Raw genomic sequence first — 20,925 nt, forward strand, 5'->3', positions numbered from 1 at the left:
CTCGACATCTCCCACAAATACTGGTCCCAACTAGAAGCAAAGATTGCGGAGCTTGAAGACGGGGAGCGAAGAGACAATATGTATTTCTAATCTCCCTGAATGTATTGAGAGCGGTGGGGTCAGCCCTATGGTCCCCGGTATATTCCCGGGATCTGCACCATGGCTGGATATGCTGCTATATGTTATGCTGTAAAACCATACACTTATCCACAACTATTAGGGATGTGGAACCGTTAGTGTGGTTGAACCAGTAGCCTATAATTTGAAGAGATTCAAGACAACCATCCTACACTCAACAACATGCATGGAATGGATGCACCGGGCAATACAAGGACCTTTTTAAATAGTAGGTAGAGGTACCGTAGTTCCCCCATTCATAGGAAAGGGGAAACATAGGTACCGGGGAATATACGTACGTACCAGAGAGCGGCGTCGTTAGGCGTTACCTCCTGTCCTCGCTCCCAAAGTGCTTCCTTGCTCTCCGGTGAAAATACAAAGATGATGAGGGCTCACTACCTTGGATCAGAACACACTACGAGAGGGGATCCCCACATCGTCATCTGCAAAATGCTCAGATACACCAACTGAGATTGCATCCTAAAGGCTGTCAGGGGCATGCGAAGAGAGGTGAATGGCAGAAAGATCCGCTTTTCAGCAGATTACGGTACAACAATTACACCGTGAAGAGACATCATGCAATCTCTTTAGCCATGGACACAGCCACAAGATTGACTCCTTTCATCATCTACCCGGGGATCTGATGTCCATTACTTTTACTTTAACTCGCTTCTGGATGCAGAATGTTTTCTTGACCCCAACGCCAAAACACAAGGTTAGAGTAATGATGAGCAACAAGCTGCAGAATCCGGTACAGGCAGCACACATGGCAGTGATCTTTCATGGACTATGATCAAAGGATTGACCAGCACTGGACTTATTTCCATGCCAATCTCATTTTAAATGAATGAGTAATGTCGTCAGAGGTGGGATACAACACTTGCAAGAGAGGGGGTTTGGGTTTTGGCTTGGACATCTAGGCTTTGCTAACTTTTTACTAGAGCAGATGTTTTTTCAGGGGGTGTGAATGAGTGTGGCTGTGCATGCATGAGTGTGGGTGTGTTTCATTTTGTTTTTTGTTTTGTTTTTTGTATAAAGGTTATTGTTGTGGTAAATATGTCTAGCTTTTGGTCTCATTGGTGGAAATCAAACAATCAATGCATTTAAATTTGTCAAAAAAACTCAAATCGGCAGATACATTTAGACGGTCAAATCACTTCTATTACAACGCATCAGCGACTAGTTATAACTCAAGAAGTTGTGAAGTTTCAATACTCCTTAAAAGGAACTTATCTGTATTGATTACTGGAAGTTTTGAGAGTGAGAATGGACGAATTGAGAGCAATATTCTTTTATTATATTTTTATAAGAAACATTTTAAATAGCCTAGAGCATTATTACACAGTAATAAATCCTTTGATGGACAAGACTAGTGATGGTTCTCAAATTCCTCCCTCCTCAACTCTGGCTTTGCAACATTTTTCAACAATTTTAGTTTGATTTACCAGAAGTATGAACCCAACTGCAAGAGTATAGTTCTTGGATCAGCATTTCTTGCAAGGGCTAAACCTGCCTGTATTGTCTGAAGTGGAAGCTGAACATCTTGAGGATCTGATTACTCTGACTGAATTCAAAAAAGCTGTAATGGGGATAAAAAAGGGAAAATCCCTGAGTATATTTATATCCCGAGGTATATTTATTCTTTTCGGAACAGTTAGGCCCTCATCTGTTTGCAATGGTACAGACATCTATAAAGGCAAGGGCATTTTACAATGGGCGCAACATTGAATTCATTCTAGAACTACCTAAGCCAGATAAAGATAGTACTAAACGTAAAAATGATAGACCTGCTAAAAGGCAGAAATTATGTTTGCAAAAGTTCTCGCCGCCTCCCGTAAGGAGCCTTTGATGGCAAAGCTAATTCACAGGGACTAGACTGGTTCTTATGAAAAACATGCTTGCCGCAGATAATATTCACAGACTTTTATATATTATACATGCGGCTCGAGATATTCCTTCACCCTGTGCTGTCCTGAGTCTAGATGCGGAAAAGGCCTTTGATAGGCTAGAGCAGCAGTATTTATGGCAGATACTGCACAATTTCAATTTCAGCGGAAAAAAATACATGAAGTGGATACAATTACTGTATAGTAATACTAATGCAATGCTTAAGGTTAATAATAGGTTCTTACAACCTGATTGTCAAGATCTTGTAGACATGGCTGCCCATTAAGCTCATTTGCTTTACCTCAACCATTGGCACAAAAAGTACATCAAAACATTCATCAATTGCTCGCATAACATTTAACAATACACTCTAAATAACTATGTAGATTATATACTCTTTATTTCTAGACTAAGTATCATTGTCTCTGCCTATTGTTTTGGATACCTTTGAGGAGTTTAGTTCTCTATCTGGATACAAAATTGACTGTAACAAATCCATTCTATTCCCTTTAAATAAAGGAAATGCCCCAGAAGATCCCAATATCCAATTAACCAATTTAGATTCCAAATTTAACCACCATTAAATAAAAACTTTGCGATGGTCATTTTTGTCTAAATCACTTCAATCGTGAATTTCTACAATAAAACTTTCATCAATCATTCAATTATCACCCCCAACAGACTACTGTAAAAAACACACTCAATGGTTTCCAATTTTCTTTGGGCAGGGAAGCGCCTAAGGATAAAACGAACAACCCTCCAACGGCGCCGAACAGAAGGTGGCCTAGCTGTTCCAACTTTGATGGGCATTTGGGTTAAGACCTGTAACCTGTTATAATCATGTGCAATACTGTTATAATAATATGAAATACTGTTATGATGTGCAATGTTGTTATAATATCATTGTGCAATATTACTGTTGCAATATTTTCTGTCCATATAAAAGCTGTAAATAAGAGTTATATAATAAGTTATTATAGTTATCTGTTTTTATTATTGTACTTATGTTCCCAAGCTGCCTAATATGTGTTGCAACACTGGAATTTCCCCATTGTGGGACAAATAAAGGTTATCTTATCTTATCTAAATGGGCTGATACTCAGAATCAGAATCGGGTTTATTGCCATTTGTCAATGAACAAAGTTCACAAACATAGGAATTTGTCCTGGTGATTCGGTGCAAAACACAACAAAACATTGAACACTGAATACAAAACGGCATGATATGTACATATCCTGGAGGGATATATACAAAAATTGCTTTACCTTACAGATTTAAGATCTTGTCTACTTTGCTATCTCAAAATGGCTCCAATCCTGGCTCATACACTAACTTTATAGGGGCAGTGCAAGGCATTTCAAAACTCAGTGATTTAATGATCACTCACTGTTGACACAAATGTGACTTGGAGTGAGAGAGAAGTAAATACACGCAAGACATTTGGGGAAATGAGGGATTTCGTAACTTTGGAGAAAAAAAGATTTAATATACCATCCACCAACTCATTTTTTTACCTTCAACTTCGGGCAGACATGAAGGCTTATGGTGACCCCTGGAATGTTAAATGATCTATCCACCCAATGCACACCCAGGTCTACGGATTACTTCTACTTTTTCCCACGGAGGTTTTGTAGTTTTTCCTGGCTGAGAAGGAGGGTCTAAGGACAGGGGAGCTTGGGACATTGCCAAGTCCCTATGGACATTGTTTAAGGCGTTTTTCACTGTCGCCCTCCGACTATGTTTACTTAGTCATAGATTGACCACACAGACATTTTTTATAAAAAAAAATATTTCAGTACTGTATAAAAAACATAGTGCACTGGAAAATACTAAATAAATAAAGTTGGTTATTGTTCATTAAAACAATTTTTTTCTCTAGTTCCTATTTTACACACTCAACAATTCATTTGTCACAATAAATTATTGTCCATCTGTGCACGTTGAAGTTAAGTAGCAAAAAAGTCAATGAACACTTCTTAAGCCGTTGATTCAATTTGGAGTTTAGTGGCATTTAGTAGATCTTGGGGAAGACTTTCTCTGGCTTCCTGCATCTTTCGCCTGGCTCGTTGAAAGGCCTCTGTGGGGGTAAATAACAAATAATAATTTGCTATGCAAACATTTAAAAAGAAAAATAGTTTAAGGTCAAATATGTACCTAGAATATTGCATACGGCGCCCTGTTGACTAAAGCCTCCGAGCTGGTCCACAACCTTCTGCCGTCTCTTCTTCAGCACAATGGCATCAACGAATGCACTGGTACGTTTAGCAAAACATGTTAAACTTTTATTTATATGAAGATACAGAATTATTATTGTCAGTGGAATAAGGCACTTACTGAGCTTGCTGAATGCAGTGTAAATTGAAAGTGACGCTTCCAGAGGATTCGGTGCTAAATCCAAATCGACTCAGTCTTTCCCCCTTCAAACATTCAAACACACATGAAAACAATTATGAATTCAAGTTCATTAAAAAGTGAAGTAATAAAAAACTTGTGTGCTAAATCCTGATCATGTTACTCTTTATTCTCGTACTTCTGACGGAGGATAGTTTCTATTTGACATTTTTTTTGTTAAATTCTTTTGTCCAATTAAGGAAAAGTTTTGAGAAGGATTATTTGTTACTGTTAAATATGTTTATGCACATTTAAGTTCTACTTCAATAACGAGTATATTGTTTGTAACCTTAGGAGTATGAAGTATGTTGGGCAGTTAACTTGCTCTTGATTTGCATGAGACAGATAAATACTAATTACTTCTTTGGTGGGATAATACTTGCAGTAATGTACAATAGGGATTATAGTAATGTACAATAGGGATTATAGTAATGTACAATAGGGATTATAGTAATGTACAATAGGGATTATAGTAATGTACAATAGGGATTATAGTAATGTACAATAGGGATTATAGTAATGTACAATAGGGATTATAGTAATGTACAATAGGGATTATAGTAATGTACAATAGGGATTATAGTAATGTACAATAGGGATTCTCTGCGTAACAGAATTGGAGCATGAAGTTTATGCAAAACACATTTTCATGGCAGTTTTTGTAAAAAAATAAATTAAACATTTTGTCATATATTTTTTGAATGATAAATATTGTGTAAATTGGTCCCTGGACTTTGTGTAGTACAGTATGGTTGGTTGCCAGGTAACAGTTATTTGTCAAACTTGGTGAACTATGGTCATGTCCCTAAACCCACACTACGCACCACAAACGGCACTGAAGAGTGCGTTAAGTGTGCGAGTGCAGTCCACACTTCAGATCATTTGTGTAGTGAATGTGATGAAGTAAAACTGATGTCAACTGTGTTGTTAAACAGTTCAATTCATCAGAAAGCCACAGCACAATTTACATTTCATTCCTCACCATTGTATCCAGTTAGCACTTGCTGCTGAGTTCATAGGGCCCTATGTTCCCTGGGCCCTATGATCCCTGGGCCCTATGTTCCCTGGGCCCTACGTTCCCTGGGCCCTACGTTCCCTGGGCCCTACGTTCCCTGGGCCCTATGTTCCCGAGACCTGGGGTTTGGGTTAGGGTTACATACTGCTATATTTTATGCTGTAAAACCATTTCTGCACAACTTTTGTGGAAGTGGAACCTGAACCAGTAGCCTATGCTAGTATTCGCGTAGTTTCCCCGTTCATAAAAAAGGGACAATGTCTAAATTCACAATGTGAATTTAGACATTGCCCCTCATTGATAATGTCTAAATGTGAATTTAGACATTATCCATTTGACCCATTCCTCAACCAGTGCAGATGGGGAATCATCCGAGGACCCATCTCCAGAACACCCAGCTCATGGTCAGGAGAACCCAACAGGAACATCACGCTCTTGACCATGTTCCGAGCGCTCACCTTAAAAGTGCCCGGTATCCTGACGTAGCTCGGGTCTTCAAGCTCCGGCGAGCCCCCGATGAAGAACCTCCTCAGAGCAGAGACTGTGCCCGTCTGAAGAGGTCTCCACGTATGGCATGTTACTGCGTGTTTACCTGGACAAAGAACACATTTGGCAAACGGACAGTCATTTTTTCACTTTATAATGGGTAGCATACCAGGTACGGCGGGAAACAGCAGATATCCGTATCCTTCTGTTCGATAGCGCTGCCAGGAATCCAGTGACAAAACTTTAAAGTAGAGGACGGGCCATTGCGGAATACCTCCTGAAGACAATTCACGTGTTAGCGCCATCTTTCAAAATCAATTGAGGATATCCAAAAGCCTTCCACACTGACCTTCACTCTCCTTTTCGCTCATGTAGAAGGCCTCAAAGTTAAAGGGGAAGCTGAAGAAAGCGACGTCCTCCTGTCAATGAAGATATGCTGCATACGTCTCAAACACATTTGAGTCATTTTTGGGTCATTTTGTCATTAGCGACTCACTTTGCCAACTGCTTTGGTGCGGCAGGTCTGCGTTACCCCGGAAAGTGGGAGAAAAGGTAAACTGGACCAGTCTGAAAGAAAAATAAAGTGATATTATTATTATTGGTATTAAAAGAAAAGGAAAAACCGTTAGTGACCATAGCAAGTGTTAATACAGTACACAGGGCGGTTTAAAAGTGTCTAGTTTACCAGCAGATTGTCTCATTTCAATGACAATTTCTACCATTTGACTTTAAAATAATGCATCTCGGACGTAGGGCTCCAGCGATGGAGAAGGCAGATGGATACCTGGGCAGTGTACTTTTGGCAACAACAAAAAATGGATCCCTTAAGACTTTATAATATGTAAGAAGGAACTTTTACATTGAACTTGAACTAGACGGGACAGATACAGGAGGAGGACTTATGCTGGACTGACCTTTTATTTTCTAGACATTGCATGAGCAGCTCTTTTTTCTCTGGTTTGTGTTTATAATTTAAAAAAAGAAAAGAAAACGTGGACACATCAACACTTTTGTAATCCATCTTTTTGATAATACGCTATACTGTTGGCTTGCTGGAAATTTATGTGAAAATGTATTAAAAAGTCTGGACTTTAAGTGATGTGTCTGAAGAAATATTTCAACTGTAAGGACTGCTTTATTATGAAAGTAATCAACTCAAACTCAGTTCACAATGTAAGCCCCGGAAGTCCAGAAAAGGAATAAAATCAGATGAGAATCAAAAACGTCCTTACTGTTTGGCAGTTCCATGAAGAAATGGATGTATAAGTTATCATATTCAAATCCCTTGGCCGACACTGTGAGGACATGACAAAAGTTACATTGCACACCAGAAGTTTGCCAAAATTAGCATTCATTTCACTTTTTTTCAGACCTATTTCTCCATTCATCACATATCGCAAGGTTCCAGGAGGGGGCTGGGAAAAACAGATATTACGGCTCTCACTTAAACAAACCAAAGCAGTGTTTAAAACGTTAACCTAAAAATATTGTTAATATGTTTACCGTACATACAATAAGAAATATTACCATTTCAAAGTCTGGTCCAACAAGACTGTTCAGGTACTCTTTGTGTCGGACGTAGAGCTGGAAATGGAACATGGCAAAATAAACGTTGAATTGCACATTGAAATACTATGATTTGGTTTGAATTGACATTTCATTCGGCTACATTGTATTGCAATGAACATGTTAAATGTAAGTATTTATAAAGTCTGATGACGATTTGATTTAGTTTTGTTTCCTCTTTGAACACCCAAAGTTGTCATTTTAATGGTCGCAAACAACAAAGACTGCAATATTTCAGTGAGATCATTTCCTCTACAAAATGTCCTGTTTTTTAATGTCTCAAAACTTGCTGATTAGTTTAGCAGTTCATTTATTTAGTTTTTTCCTCAAATGTCAAGGCTCCTGCCAGGACGAGTTCTCAAATGAAACCTATACTTTTAAAACATACGTTCAGTAAATCACAAATCGCAATGCTCGCCACAAAAATCTCAAATTTTATGTGTTTTTTTTCTTTCTTTCTTTCCTTCTTTTTTTTTAATCAATCATCATCTAAAAGGTCAAAAAATTACATAAATTACTCTGTACAACAATCAAAATACTATTTTCATTAGAAGCTTCCTTATCAATAAATGTTAGCATGAATCTTTTGGGCTGAAATTAGCATATTACATGTGGCTAGCTTAGTGTTAAGAGTCAGTACTTCCTGTCTAATTCTGTCTTTATGTGGTTTTCCTTATGCCAGTCTAAAAATCTAAGATCAGGCAGTGAACAGTGAGTTGTGGTGGATGTTAAAGTCTTTACAAAATACTCTTTATAAAAGGTATGTGTATGTGTCTCGATGCATATGCTACGCTAATGCTACAGAGCGACGCCATCTTGGACACTCTTTCCTCAGCACAGTCTGTGTATAGTTCTGAAAACAGTTGGCTAAATTAGTTGATTATTTCAATATTCGTTTGGTTTCAATTTATCGATTAACTTGCGTCAACTTGTGTTTGATTTTAAAGTTCTGTTTTATTGATTTTAAAGTCCTGTTTTACTGTTTACCAGGGCTGAAGGATGCTTAGTCTCACAAGCACTGCAATCGTCATTAGATTTGTTCGTTTATGTTTCAAAAGGTCCTATTCAATTTTGGAGATCACGGTACATTTTAAACACGTGAACACAATTATATTTCAGATTTGACGAAACATTTTGTCTATTTTGAAAAGTTTATAATTGTACTTCCTGGCTGGACATGAGCTCCTAGCAACCATACTGTAAACAAGAGCCAAATATCCATATAAATTACACAATATTTATGATGATTTGACAATAAACGATACACCTTTTATTTTGCTGAATGATCATTTAAACTGTCAGAAAAGTGTGTCAGACAAAGGGCAAGATAAATGATGCTGCAAACAATAACTGCAGTTTTTGGTCTTTGTGATTTGGAGTGGATTGTGCTTGTTCATGCTGTAAAGCCTCACATCTCTGTACATGTGAAGCTCCTTGTCCTGGTCCTCCTTCACCATGGCCTCGGACACATTCTCCGCTTGGAGACACCACACCTCCTTCTTGTCCCCCTCCGTCACGATCCTGCAACACAGAAAAACACAGCAGAGAGCCATAATGTAAAGTGCCCCCTACAGGTCGGACAATTTCACTTCCTGTTTGTAATTAATGACATCACACTAGGAAATTATCCAGCAATCACTGTGTAAAACTCACCTAATGTCACTTTTTTGACAGATGCAAATATATGAGAGCGACTCTATTTTTGAATTCATGTTTAGAGAGTCAAAAAAGTTTCTTTGTGTAAATTCTGCATAAACTTGATGATGTCACTTCCTGTCATTTTCTACATATTTTTTAAAATTGTCTCCACAAATGCCTACTTAACTGGTGTAAAACTATAATTCAAATGTACAACAGGTATAAATACACCAAATAGAGTCAACATTAGAACATCATAAAAACCTGTCATACGCCCTTAAAGAGAAGGCATGATTAGATGTGATTCTGATTTTAATATAGAAGCAACAGTTTTAGAGCTGCTTTGGATAAGGTGTCTAGTGCCCTCTGCTGGTAAAACATAAAATTACCATAATTAAGACTTCATGGAGTAAATCATACCATGCTCTTAGTTATTATTAACTATTCATTATATAGTAATTTGAGAGCTTCTCTGTCCAAGTAATTGAAAGTGTGGATCCATGAAATGTCAGTGTAAAAGCAGTTAAAGGTGCACTATGTAACCTTTCTGCTGGTCTTCATGGACATTACATTTCACATATCTATCTTACATATAACACAAAGAGTGGGTGGGATTCAGAGGAAGTACTGTATCATGTGTGAACAACCTTACCACATATTTAAAAGTTTATGGATTCACTTTTGAGACTAATATTTAAAACTATTTGCGAGTCAAACTACCTGAATGGCTCTTTTCCTTTGTTGAAGTCGGGTTTCACAATGACCGTTCCGTTCCCGTCCGTTTTTATGGTCAACAGCAAACATTCGTTGTTTTTCTGCCCCAGTCTAAGACGAGACAACAGCGCAAACAATCACAAACGCTGAGTATAGTGGTAACCATAGCGACGCAAGAGCGGGCTGTACCTCCCAGGAGGGCCCAGGTCTCCCATGATGTGCATGGTCTGCGTGGCGTTATTGATCACATGACTGTTCCTGATGAACTCCTCCGTTGGCTCCCAGTTTATGATTTTGGATTTGGGAACACCCATATCTCTGCAAGCACATTATTTAATACGATGTCAGCTTTTTCACAGTATTTAAAATATGACAATACAAGAAATGTTATATTTATTGAAATATCGTGGCAAAATTGAATAATATAAAACAAAATAAAACAATTATTATTACTATTATTATTATTATTATTATTATTATTATTATTTCACTTCACAAAAACTGCAATGTAGTCCATAAAGCAAAGGTATTTAGTTTAGTACTTTTGTGTGTTATTCAGGCATTACTTAGTTTGTGATGAGCTCAAACTTTAAAGTAACAAACCATCAACACCTTATTTTAATTCTTTCATGTTCATAAACTGTACATAAGCAGAGCAAAGAATCACTTGTTTGTGGGTTCAAAAGTGAAATAATGACTGAAAAATATATAGTTTTGTAGCAAGTGGATGAAAAAGTAGCCCCATGTTCAAGTTTTACAGGACAAATACTCACAATGCAACTACCGTACTATATTTGTACATCAAATAATACTTTCTATGAGTGGTGGAAGAAGTACTCAATATTGTTACGTAGGTAAAAGTACAGATACAGCTGCAAAAAAAAATGTAAGTAAAAGTATCACATGAAATAATCCATGAAAGTAAAATATAAAAGTATTTCACACAGATTTTGAAACGTATTTAAGCGTCAAATGTAGGGATCTTGATAAAAAACAGTGCTGATTTTCAGTCAACAGTAACTATATTTTTGTTGAAAAGTAATTAATTCATAATAAATGTGCTTAAAAACATGAGAAAAAAATGCAGTGCAGTAGAAAGTACGGCTACCTGTTCTCAGATGTAGTGAAGTAAAAGTCAAAAGTATCCACTGTATAAATGTTAAAATACCAAATAAATACTTGGTACTTACTTTTAATGTTGTACTTTGTTACTTTCCACCACTGCTTTCTACGACGCTCTAAATCATAATTTAGGCTAGATTTATTAGATTTTTTCCCATCCTTTGCAATAAAGAAGCAAACTAACTCACATTTCTACCCTGTAAAATCAAAATCACTGCTTTTTTTGTTTAATATAACATTTGTGTCTGAGTGAAAATGTGTTTATTCCTTTTGCCTCTGGAATTTTGACCGTTCCAATGACTTGACGAAGCTTCACAATCCCAAATGTGACTTCTTTACTTACAGTGCGTGCCTTTCCTGCCTCCTGTGCCTCGCGTTGGCCATCCTCTCCGCCAAGAAGCTCGGACCAGATTTACCGGTCGTCAGCGAATCTTCCGTGCGTTGCTACATGATACAAGAACAAAGATAACTTGCTTATAACGTTGATCCCCTTACAGACGCGTGTTAGCCGATGTGCTGAGCCTCACCGGCTGGCTGAAGGGGACAAAGTTGGTGTAGCGGTCGTGATCGGTGTAGGTGAAGATCCGGATGTTGCGTCGACCTTTGCCCCTGTTCAGAGCTTTGATTTCAGAGTGGTACTGGCGCTCCAAATGGCTCTGGCAGGCGTTTTCGTTTTGGAACAGCTCGTACTCGTACTACGCCCAAGAGCGGAAAGACAAAGGGCAAAAGAAATGTACAGTTAATGCCATTAGTGTATTAGGATTACAACAATAAGTGAAATACAAGTGAAAAATGGCCGTACTTTCTGCTACAGTCGTTTTTCTTGAAGCACATTTATTATGACAACTTGCCTGAAGGTTTGATTCAAGAATATACACAAAATTAACCAGGAAAAGTGAGTTATTGATTCAGTCGTCTTTGTTAACTGAAAATCAGCTAAATTCTTTATCGAGAGCTACATTTGAATCCTAAATGTTTCAAAATCAGTGTGAAATACTTACTTATTTACTCTAAAAGTACATTTGTAAAACTGGTACTTCAACACTTTTACTTAAAGGTGGAATGGAAGATTTTTTTGGCCCAAATCTGAGTCTTAATTCCTTTTGGCGTGGACTGCCGATTAGTCCTGCCACGTATCAATCATAAAACGCAAATACCGCTCACCTGCAGCCGCGTCTGGCTCGTCCCCCGAGAGCAGCACGGTTCCGCGTGTCTAAGCGCATTGATCTATCATACTATAGTTCCCTCCGTGTACGGGACAAAATTAGGACGGAGAAAGACAGTTCGAGTTGACTCATATGAGACTGAAATCTACGGGAGACGAGCGATGCGATGCGCTCCGTCGCGCTAATAAACAAACGTACGTGTGTGTTGTATCAGTCCGCACGGGGGACCGCCTGCGTTCTCAAATCGCCGAAATATCGTCCATTGCGCCTTTAAGTAGATTATGTGATGTGATACTTTTGCTTTAACTTATGTTTTTATTGTTCCTGTATGGTTCCAAGTTGGGCTAAACATTTTAAATCGTGCAACAACGTATTTTACATAAATGTTTCTTCTCATTATTATTATTATTTTTTTTTTAAGTGAAAAGTTGAATTTGTGAACTTTACTATAGCTTATCATACATTTATAAACCTGGCTATGATTTTTAAATCTTAATATTGGTATCGGCTAGGCATGGGACAATACTGAAATAGAGTGTCACGATTATCATGTCCAAAATAAGTGCGATTCACAAAAATATGATAGTAGTTACGGTAAGTCATCTAAACTGCACATAGTTTAAAAATGTCAGGGATATCAATAATTATAATTTGAAGAGGAATTTGTTCCACGTTCAACAAACTATTACAGTACGGTATTCTACTTTGTTACAAAGGAAAACAACAATGGAGGCAAAGTGAAGTACGCCATCAAACGTTTTCATTAATTAACTGACATTGGATCTAAATGCTAATGATTAGACCGGTCACGATAATGACTATAATAACTATATCGACTAAGTAAGTTTTCTTTGTACGATAAGATTTGAGCTGCAGAGGGAAAAAAGTAACTGTTACAACTCATTATTGACATCAGCGAACTAGTAAAGTTATTAAAGTTGTGCCATTTATTCATTCAAGATCACGTACAATGAAATGATACTGTACATTTAGGAATGTTTTTTGTCTTGTTTTATTGTGTCACAGTAATTATAATCAGAATATTAATTTTTTCCACATTCAACCAACTATTACAGTATAGTATTCTACTTTGTTATAAAGGAAAACAACAATGGAGGCAAAGTAAAGTACACCATCAAACATTTTCAATCATTAACTGACATCGGATATAAACGCAGAAGATTAGACCTGTCAGGATAATAACTATATTGACTAATTACTTATCATGTGTGTGTTTTCTTTGAATGATAAGATTGAGCTGTAAAGAGTGAAATAAGTAACTGTTACAACCAATTTTGACATCAGCTAACTACTAAAGTTACTAAAGTTGTGCTATTCATTAATTCGCTTTAATCAAAAATGCTCAGTGTTTGTTATAATCTCCTTTAAAATAAACAAATAAGTGAAATTCAATCGTAAATGTCACTCACGTAGTATTAATTTAATTTTTTTTTTGTGATATTCTGAGGTTATTCTAGTCTTACCATTCCAGAATTTAGAATATTTTTTTGCAAACATTTAAAAAGGCCCATAGTTAAAACCATTTGCATTTACCTGACTGAAGAGTTTTTCTTGCCAGCCGATCACCAGTTCTTCCTCATTGTCACCTAAAAAATGACACAAAAATAAGAATGAATGTAAAAAGCGGAGCTGCTCTTCTAATCACAGGTGTATGTTTTATATCAGTCATTCTCAAACAGACTTGACCCTCTGCTTACACTATTACCTTTTTGTCCCGGAGAGGCGAGGGGTTCCAGTTCGATGTCCCCCGTTTTCTTCTTCTTCTTCTTCTTCCTCTGGTCCTGCTGCTGGGACAGGACCTGCTGCTGGAGGTGCTGGGACAAAGACGCTGTGGACGTCAGCCTCTCAATCCGAACCCTGGGAGACAAAAAAACAAAGTTGCTAAGTATGTTTTGGAAATGAAGTCGACTGTAACACGTTTTCTTAATTAAAAAAAAAAATTCAATAAAAAATAAAACACAGAAAAACAGAAAGAGAAGCTAAACGGGTAAAAATGGCATCTCATAAAAAAACATTTTCGACAATAAATTGACATTAGATATAAATTCTAATTATGTTTCCAGGGTAGAAATGCCAGTTAGTTTGCCTTTCTATCAAAAAAGATGAAGAAAAAAGAAGAAAAATATATATATGCAAGTAGATAAAATGAGAAAAATAGTATTTGACTTCATAAAAAATCCAAAGTTCTTTTATAATCTACTGATAAATAAACAAAAATGTTTAAACCAGGCTCTGATATCACTCACATGTGTCTGAGTGGTTTTACTTTTCCAATAATATTCTTGATTTGTCATATTTTGTTATATTCTGAGGTTAGTCCCAGTTTCCCAGTTGAAGCCACATTATGTCCAACTTTCCTTTAGCCCCCAATTTGGAATTTAGAATGTATTTGTTTAGAAACTTTTAAAGGGTCTAAAATGCATGTTAAAGTAAGTGGGAGGAGCTGTCGTGTCGCAGGAGGTATTCTGTACTTCTGCTACTGCTACACACAATCCTCCTCACATCCTCTGTCAAGTCATTGTGCAGTATTCATCTTCACTTGCAAAACAGTACAGGAACATGTAAATATATGTGAGGGTGAATATTCTTATGAATTCAAATGTGAAAGTATTCTGTTCTGTTCTTGTTTGATATCCTACATATTTTTGAGAGTAAGTATTATTTTGGTTTGTTTTATAGGTTAGTACACTAATCTAACTATTAGTCTATCTAACTATCTATTGTTTTCATAACACATAATAATTTGAACATTAGTTATGTTGCAAGTTCTCAACAACAACAACATCTTACTTTTATCTAGATATTTTAAATAAACTGTCAGTTATTGAAAACAGTCTAATGAAACAATAACCATATTAAAGCAAATTGATGCTTGTGGTGTTTCACATTGATAGTGGCCCTGCATAGTCACATTTTGTGCCCCAATAATCGAAAAACAAGCTAAATAAAAAATGGTAATACAAATAATACTTTATGGTGGTATTTTCAGAAAATATTTATTGAAATAACTATATTCAATCTGGAATTGACACATATTGCAAATTATAACCTGCTTAAACGTACAAATAGGGAAAATACTGTGTCGTTGTTTTGTGTGTGGGTGTAGAAGTGTAAATGTTATAGAAGATAAGCCACAGAGCAGTGTAGTTCAGTAGTTTAATACCTGATCTTCATGTTCTTGATCGCATCTCGTGTCCTGTAAATGCTCTCTCCCGTGTCTGTGTTCCACGCTTCCGCCATGTTTACCCGCCACGTGCGCTTCAACACCAAAACAAACAACGTTTTCCGGTGTGTGCACGATTACACTGGCGTTAAACCACGATTTAAGGTCAAGAAAACGGCACGAGAGGTTAGCATGCTAGCAGCCGCTGTTGAGGGTTGCGATGGTAACGACAAGAAAGGGGGAGGGGCTTCTGCAGTACTGGCTTCGCATATTGCCACCTACTGTACAGGAGTGGGACATCAAAAACATTGTGTTGTCAAATGTACTTAATAATATATCCAATGTGAAAGTATATAATGTGTTTTCACTCTGTTAGTTTACTTTATAATCCATTATAGTTTATTTAATTATTTTATATTACTGTTGATTTTTGTAATCTTGATAATACTATTAAACTATTAAACCAACTCCTTCAGAAATCCCATTAATGTACTTAATAATATATCCAATATGAAAGTATATAATGTGTTTTCACTCTGTTAGTTTAATTTACAATCTATTATAGTTGATTTAATTATCTTATATCACTGTTGTTTTTTGTAATCTCGATAATACTATTAAACTATTAAACCAACTCCTTCAGAAATTCCATTACTGTACACTCCTAATGTACACAGCAGACTTCATTATTTGAAAAAAACAACAACAACCCACCTTTATTTATCAGATGATTGTTTAAGCGTCAGAAAATCTAGTTTATGGCGTGCAAATTGTTATGTTATAGAATTCTGCTTCAATTCCTGTGATTTTCAATTTTTAATAATAATAATAATAATAATAACTTTTATTTATATAGCGCTTTTCAGTGACCCAAAGACGCTGAACATAATAAAAAAAGGGGGGGGGGGTATTTACAGACAGGGGGGGACAACACGTACAATACACATTAATATACAGATAAAATGAACAAGACAGAAGAAGTAGAGAGAAAAAGATGGGGATGTAACAGGGGGTAGAAGAGTAGGCAATGGGGTAGAGGAGGCTAGGGGTAGGGGAGGTCATAGGCTTGGGTGAAGAGGTATGTTTTTAGGCGGGATTTGAATGTTGTGAGTGAGGGAGAGTGGCGGACAGGTTGGGGGAGGGAGTTCCAGAGTCGGGGTGCTGTTCGGGAGAATGCTCTGTCGCCAAAAGTTTTGAGTCGGGATGTTGGTGCAGTCAGGGTGAGAGAGGAGGAGGATCGGAGAGCTCGGGTGGGGCGGTGGGGGATGAGGAGGTCAGACAAGTAGGGGGGGGCAAGGTGGTGAAGAGCTTTGAAGGTGAGGAGGAGTATTTTAAAGTTTATGCGCTGCTTGATGGGGAGCCAGTGGAGAGAGCGGAGAACGGGAGTGATGTGTTCACGGGACCGGGTGTGGGTGAGGAGGCGGGCAGCGGAGTTTTGGACCATTTGGAGTCTATGGAGGGAATGGGAGGAGATGCCAGTGAGGAGGGAGTTGCAGTAGTCGAGGCGGGAGGAGATGAAGGCATGGATGAGGGATTCAGCAGCGGGGAGGGTGAGGCAGTGTCGGATTTTTCAATTGTCTGTCACAAACTGCTACTTTAATTGATTGGTGCAAAACTATAATTTATATTTTCCAACAGGTATTATATCAAATAATGACATATTAAACGTTATTTATATCAGACATTATATCGCACCATAATTGCACCCATTTAGTTGAAGTAGTTTTAGAAGAAAATATTTAAAACAAAAGTATTCCTTATTACAGTTTTGTGATCTTGAACACAAATAACACAAACAGATCCTTTTTTGTAAATGCTTTAATGTATCTGCATATTTTCTGAGTGCAGCTTTGTATCAGTAACAAAACAAACATTGCAACAATGCTTTGGTCAGTTATAGTATTTGGAATGTTATACAAAAGATGACATATTGTCATGCTTTAAACCACACACATTTTTCCCTCTTCATCACAATACGTAGTTTTTCTTTCCACACAGAACCATGTATTTAACACAATAACCTCTTCTGAAAATGAGATCCTTTAACAAGAAAATATTAAGTTAACAAAAGCAAACATTTCAAAAGAGCAATTTTTTTTTATCGTAACATTCACAGTGAAGCAGCAGAGTTTCAGTAACCGTATAAAATGGGTTTGAAATGAAGACTTTCAGCAGATTGGGTGCACGTTGAATGCATTACTCCACTCTAACATTACTCTGTCATTCGAGCCGTGCTGGGAAAGTGCTTGCGAGTATATAACCAACTCCTCTCACAGTAAAGAGTTTGAAGTAACAGAACAGCTGAAGAGGCCTCGAATGCACCGCCAGAATAAAAGAAGAAGACGACGTGTGGGCTTTTTCGTGTTAAATATGCTACAGGCAATTGCCACAGTGAGAAAGAAAACAGGCACAGATGTAATTGTTACAAATCTGCAAGAATGGCTGGTTTATCAAGTTGTAAACATTGAAAATATTACATATAGATATATTTTAAATGTGCCAAAATAAAATATTGAGCATCCAAAAATGTGAGGAATTTGCAGGTGGTAGTAAAATAAAACTACTCAAAATTATTATACTTTAAAGATGGGCAATATATGGAAACTTAAATAATATTGTGTTGTTTTGAAGATATGCAAAATTGGTATTGAAATATTGAGTATATTGTTAAAAAAAAAAAAGACAATTACAAAAAGAACTGGATTAAAAATGACAGTGAAAAAAAGTATGCGGTAAACTTCCAACTAAGGTTGAATTGTGATATTTCTGCACTTTTGTTAGACATTTCACATTTGTCTGATGAATAAATAAGTTTAAAGGCACATTTAAACACATTGGATTTGTTGGAGTGTTTTTATCGGGATACTCCAAACAAATATAGATAATTTTTTATCAATCTCATGTTAGAATTCATGTTTAAAGTTACAAATAACCTACAGCACATAGTATTGCATTTCTTTCCACCTTTGTGTACATGTTTACGATAGTTGGATTACTGGGAGGGGAAAAAAATCTATTTGCAGGACTAATATTGGGAGAATTTATGTTAAACGGTAAACACAGCATTTAAGTCTACAGTGAAAACCAAGAATAATGTTTGTGCTAACAGAGCGCTTGCCTCGGAGGCTAACGTCAACGCAAACACATTGTACGCTAAATTTCTACAAACAGAACTACCTAGCTAATAGAACTCTTATCTACATTTCAACTGGTTTGTGTCAACGTGTTGTGGTCCATTAAGGTGGTAGGTTTAGATGGCTGGATGTCTTAAAAAATAAAGTTTGTCTGTAAACCTTTGCCGTCTAAAAAGATGGTAAGGCCAATGAGCACCTTTGAGTCAAAAGACGTTTAAAAGAAAAGTAAGCATGGCTAGAAATAGACCCGTCACTAAAATGTATACATTGACTTATTGTTCAATCAATGAAAGATTAACAATTTCATTTCGGTCAAATATTTATCATACCTTTTTATTTGTACTAATTTTCTGTGGTAGCCAACGTTATCATTTATTTTAAAGGTGGTATGGACGTTTTTTTTCCAGCAATTTTTTTATCATATTTCCTCGTGGCGTGGATAAATCATTTGTCCTGCCACGTATCAATCATAAAACGCACCTATCGCTCACCTGCAGCCGCGTCAGGCTCGTCCCCACGTTTCCGCGTGCCTAAGCGCATGGATCTATCATAATATAGTTCCCTCAGTGTACGGGGCAAAATGAAGACGGAGAAAGACAGTTCGAGCTGACGCAGAAGTGGACAGAAAATCTACGGGAGACGAGCGATGCGCTCCGTTGCGCTAATAAACAAACGCACGTGTGTGTTGTATCAGTCCACACGAGGGAGGGCGCATGCGCACTTCCGCCTGCGTTCTCAAATTGCCAAAAAATCGTCCATACCGCCTTTAAGGTTTAATAACTAACGGAACTGAAACTGGTATGATCATGCTGGTAAAATATTTTTGGACGCAATATTTTCTTCAGCTTCAATCATCAATAATAATATAATAATCAGTAATATCAGGACATGCTTAGATGGTTAGATTCTAAACTTTTTGTATTTAGTAATAATTGGCCTCGTTATTCCCCAGTTTGAGTCATTTACCGAATTTACGGCAACCATGCAAGTCATTAGCTTGCCTATCTATATTTTCATGATTTAAATAGCCATAAATGTAAGAAGAAAAAAGGTATCCGTCAGCAGCATCTGGGCATGCGTAGATTGAATTTTGATGCAAATCCGGCACAGACTCAAATCATCATTAGTTAGGGGAATCACATGCCTAAGTAGCATTGCAGAACCTGGTTTTATTTTGCATATTGATAAGCTAGCTACTTGCTTAACTCAACCCGAGTTTTCATACTTGCAACATTAGCATTAAGAAGATGCTAACGCAAACATAGAAGATACTTTGGTTGATCTTTAAGGTTAAGGGCGTGTGTTGATATTGCATACAGTATGTTGCATATGCAAACATACTTGGAGAGATAATAAAAGGTTACGGTCTAGGCTCTGAAGAATACTAAATTCATACTAGCTACCCGCTTTGCAAAGTCTTGGAAGCTTTTAAAAGGCTCAAAACCATTTTTTTAATGAAGTGAAATCTGTTTTGCCCCAGTATAGATACATTGTAAAAAGGAGTTCTTAGGGTGAAAATTAGACTGATGTGTGCTCTCTGCATCTATTTATAGAGCATGTTAGTGCTGTTAGCCCAGTCTCTTGTCCTACGCCCATCCTATTGAGCTTAACATGATCTATGTGCTGAATGGATTAAATAAGATCACCAACCAATTTATTGCACAAATTAGCGCTCTATGTTGTTAAATGACTACCTGTATTTCTAACTATTGTCTAATCATTGTAAATGTGAACAGAGCCTTAGCTAGACTTAAAAATTTAGTTTTTAAGTCCGTTTGTTGAAATTTAGCACTGCTGATGCTTCGGTTCTCCTCTGCACATGCCTACAGAGTCCCACAGTTACACAGGTTTATTCAGCGTGATTTGGTCCTCAGAGCACATGTGCAGACCTCTAAAAAAAGCTGCTGTCCGCTCTAGTTCTAGAAGCTCATGTTAGAGAGCGGAGCATGAACCTCTGAACACGGTGACAGATTGAGCAGCTGTGGGAGAAGAAGAACCAAGCTTCCAGCGCAATACGGCTCAGCGGACTGTAGTGGCCACTAAAAAGTGAGAAGAAAACAGGCTTGTTTGGATATATTTTAGAACAAGTTATAGTTGTGACACAGTAATTTTAGATTTTTTTGATCAATCACTGCTTACCGTGATTGCCTTGACCGCACGCCACAGGGTCATTTAGAGAACGGAAACTTGTTTATGCAAAACATTTGATATATTCACCATTTGATGATTCAAATGGGTGTATTTCATTTTCATTGAAATTTGTGTTTCATTTTGTTTGTATAAGTTGTGCTTAAACAAATAAAATATATATTTTGTAAAATATCATGAGCAATATATAAATTATTGAAATATCGTGATACTATCGTATAGGGAATTGTGTATCGCTATTATTCCCAGCCACCGTTATGGCAAACTCTTGAAAGTTGTGAAAAGCGCTTATGGTGAATAATAATGCATTAGGTGAATGAGCAGTGCATAGGACAGCTGCAAAAGTTTAGAATGAAC

At 37.1% G+C, this 20,925-nt stretch overlaps 1 protein-coding gene across 1 annotated transcript; it reads right to left on the reverse strand.

Annotated features, from left to right (window-relative positions):
* Nucleotides 1-3,914: 3,914 nt before the first annotated feature.
* Nucleotides 3,915-15,517, reverse strand: mks1 (MKS transition zone complex subunit 1). Its single transcript, XM_072446916.1, has 18 exons — nucleotides 15,287-15,517; nucleotides 13,829-13,980; nucleotides 13,657-13,709; nucleotides 11,464-11,631; nucleotides 11,280-11,380; nucleotides 10,004-10,132; nucleotides 9,821-9,925; nucleotides 8,875-8,983; nucleotides 7,424-7,480; nucleotides 7,269-7,311; nucleotides 7,129-7,191; nucleotides 6,393-6,463; nucleotides 6,246-6,315; nucleotides 6,066-6,170; nucleotides 5,869-6,002; nucleotides 4,339-4,421; nucleotides 4,159-4,256; nucleotides 3,915-4,081 (listed from the first exon to the last, which is right to left on the reverse strand). Exons 1-18 carry the CDS (start codon nucleotides 15,361-15,363, stop codon nucleotides 3,981-3,983), a joined length of 1,719 nt encoding a protein of 572 aa, XP_072303017.1. The 5' UTR covers nucleotides 15,364-15,517; the 3' UTR covers nucleotides 3,915-3,980.
* Between the last annotated feature and the right edge of the window lie 5,408 nt (nucleotides 15,518-20,925).

Source organism: Eucyclogobius newberryi, unplaced genomic scaffold (genome assembly GCF_026437365.1).
Source record: "Eucyclogobius newberryi isolate DKJ021-1_F unplaced genomic scaffold, fEucNew1.0.hap1 SCAF_15, whole genome shotgun sequence".
In the NCBI taxonomy this organism is placed as follows: domain Eukaryota; kingdom Metazoa; phylum Chordata; class Actinopteri; order Gobiiformes; family Gobiidae; genus Eucyclogobius; species Eucyclogobius newberryi.

Excerpts from the sequence above, each read along its gene's own strand:
- mks1 (XM_072446916.1), bottom strand. The coding sequence starts at position 15,363 with ATGGCGGAAGCGTGGAACACAGACACGGGAGAGAGCATTTACAGGACA. Across the intron at positions 7,192-7,268 it reads TGTGATGAATGGAGAAATAG|TGTCGGCCAAGGGATTTGAA; the intron begins GTCTGAAAAAAA and ends ATGTCCTCACAG. Across the intron at positions 6,171-6,245 it reads GAGCGAAAAGGAGAGTGAAG|GTATTCCGCAATGGCCCGTC; the intron begins GTCAGTGTGGAA and ends TGTCTTCAGGAG.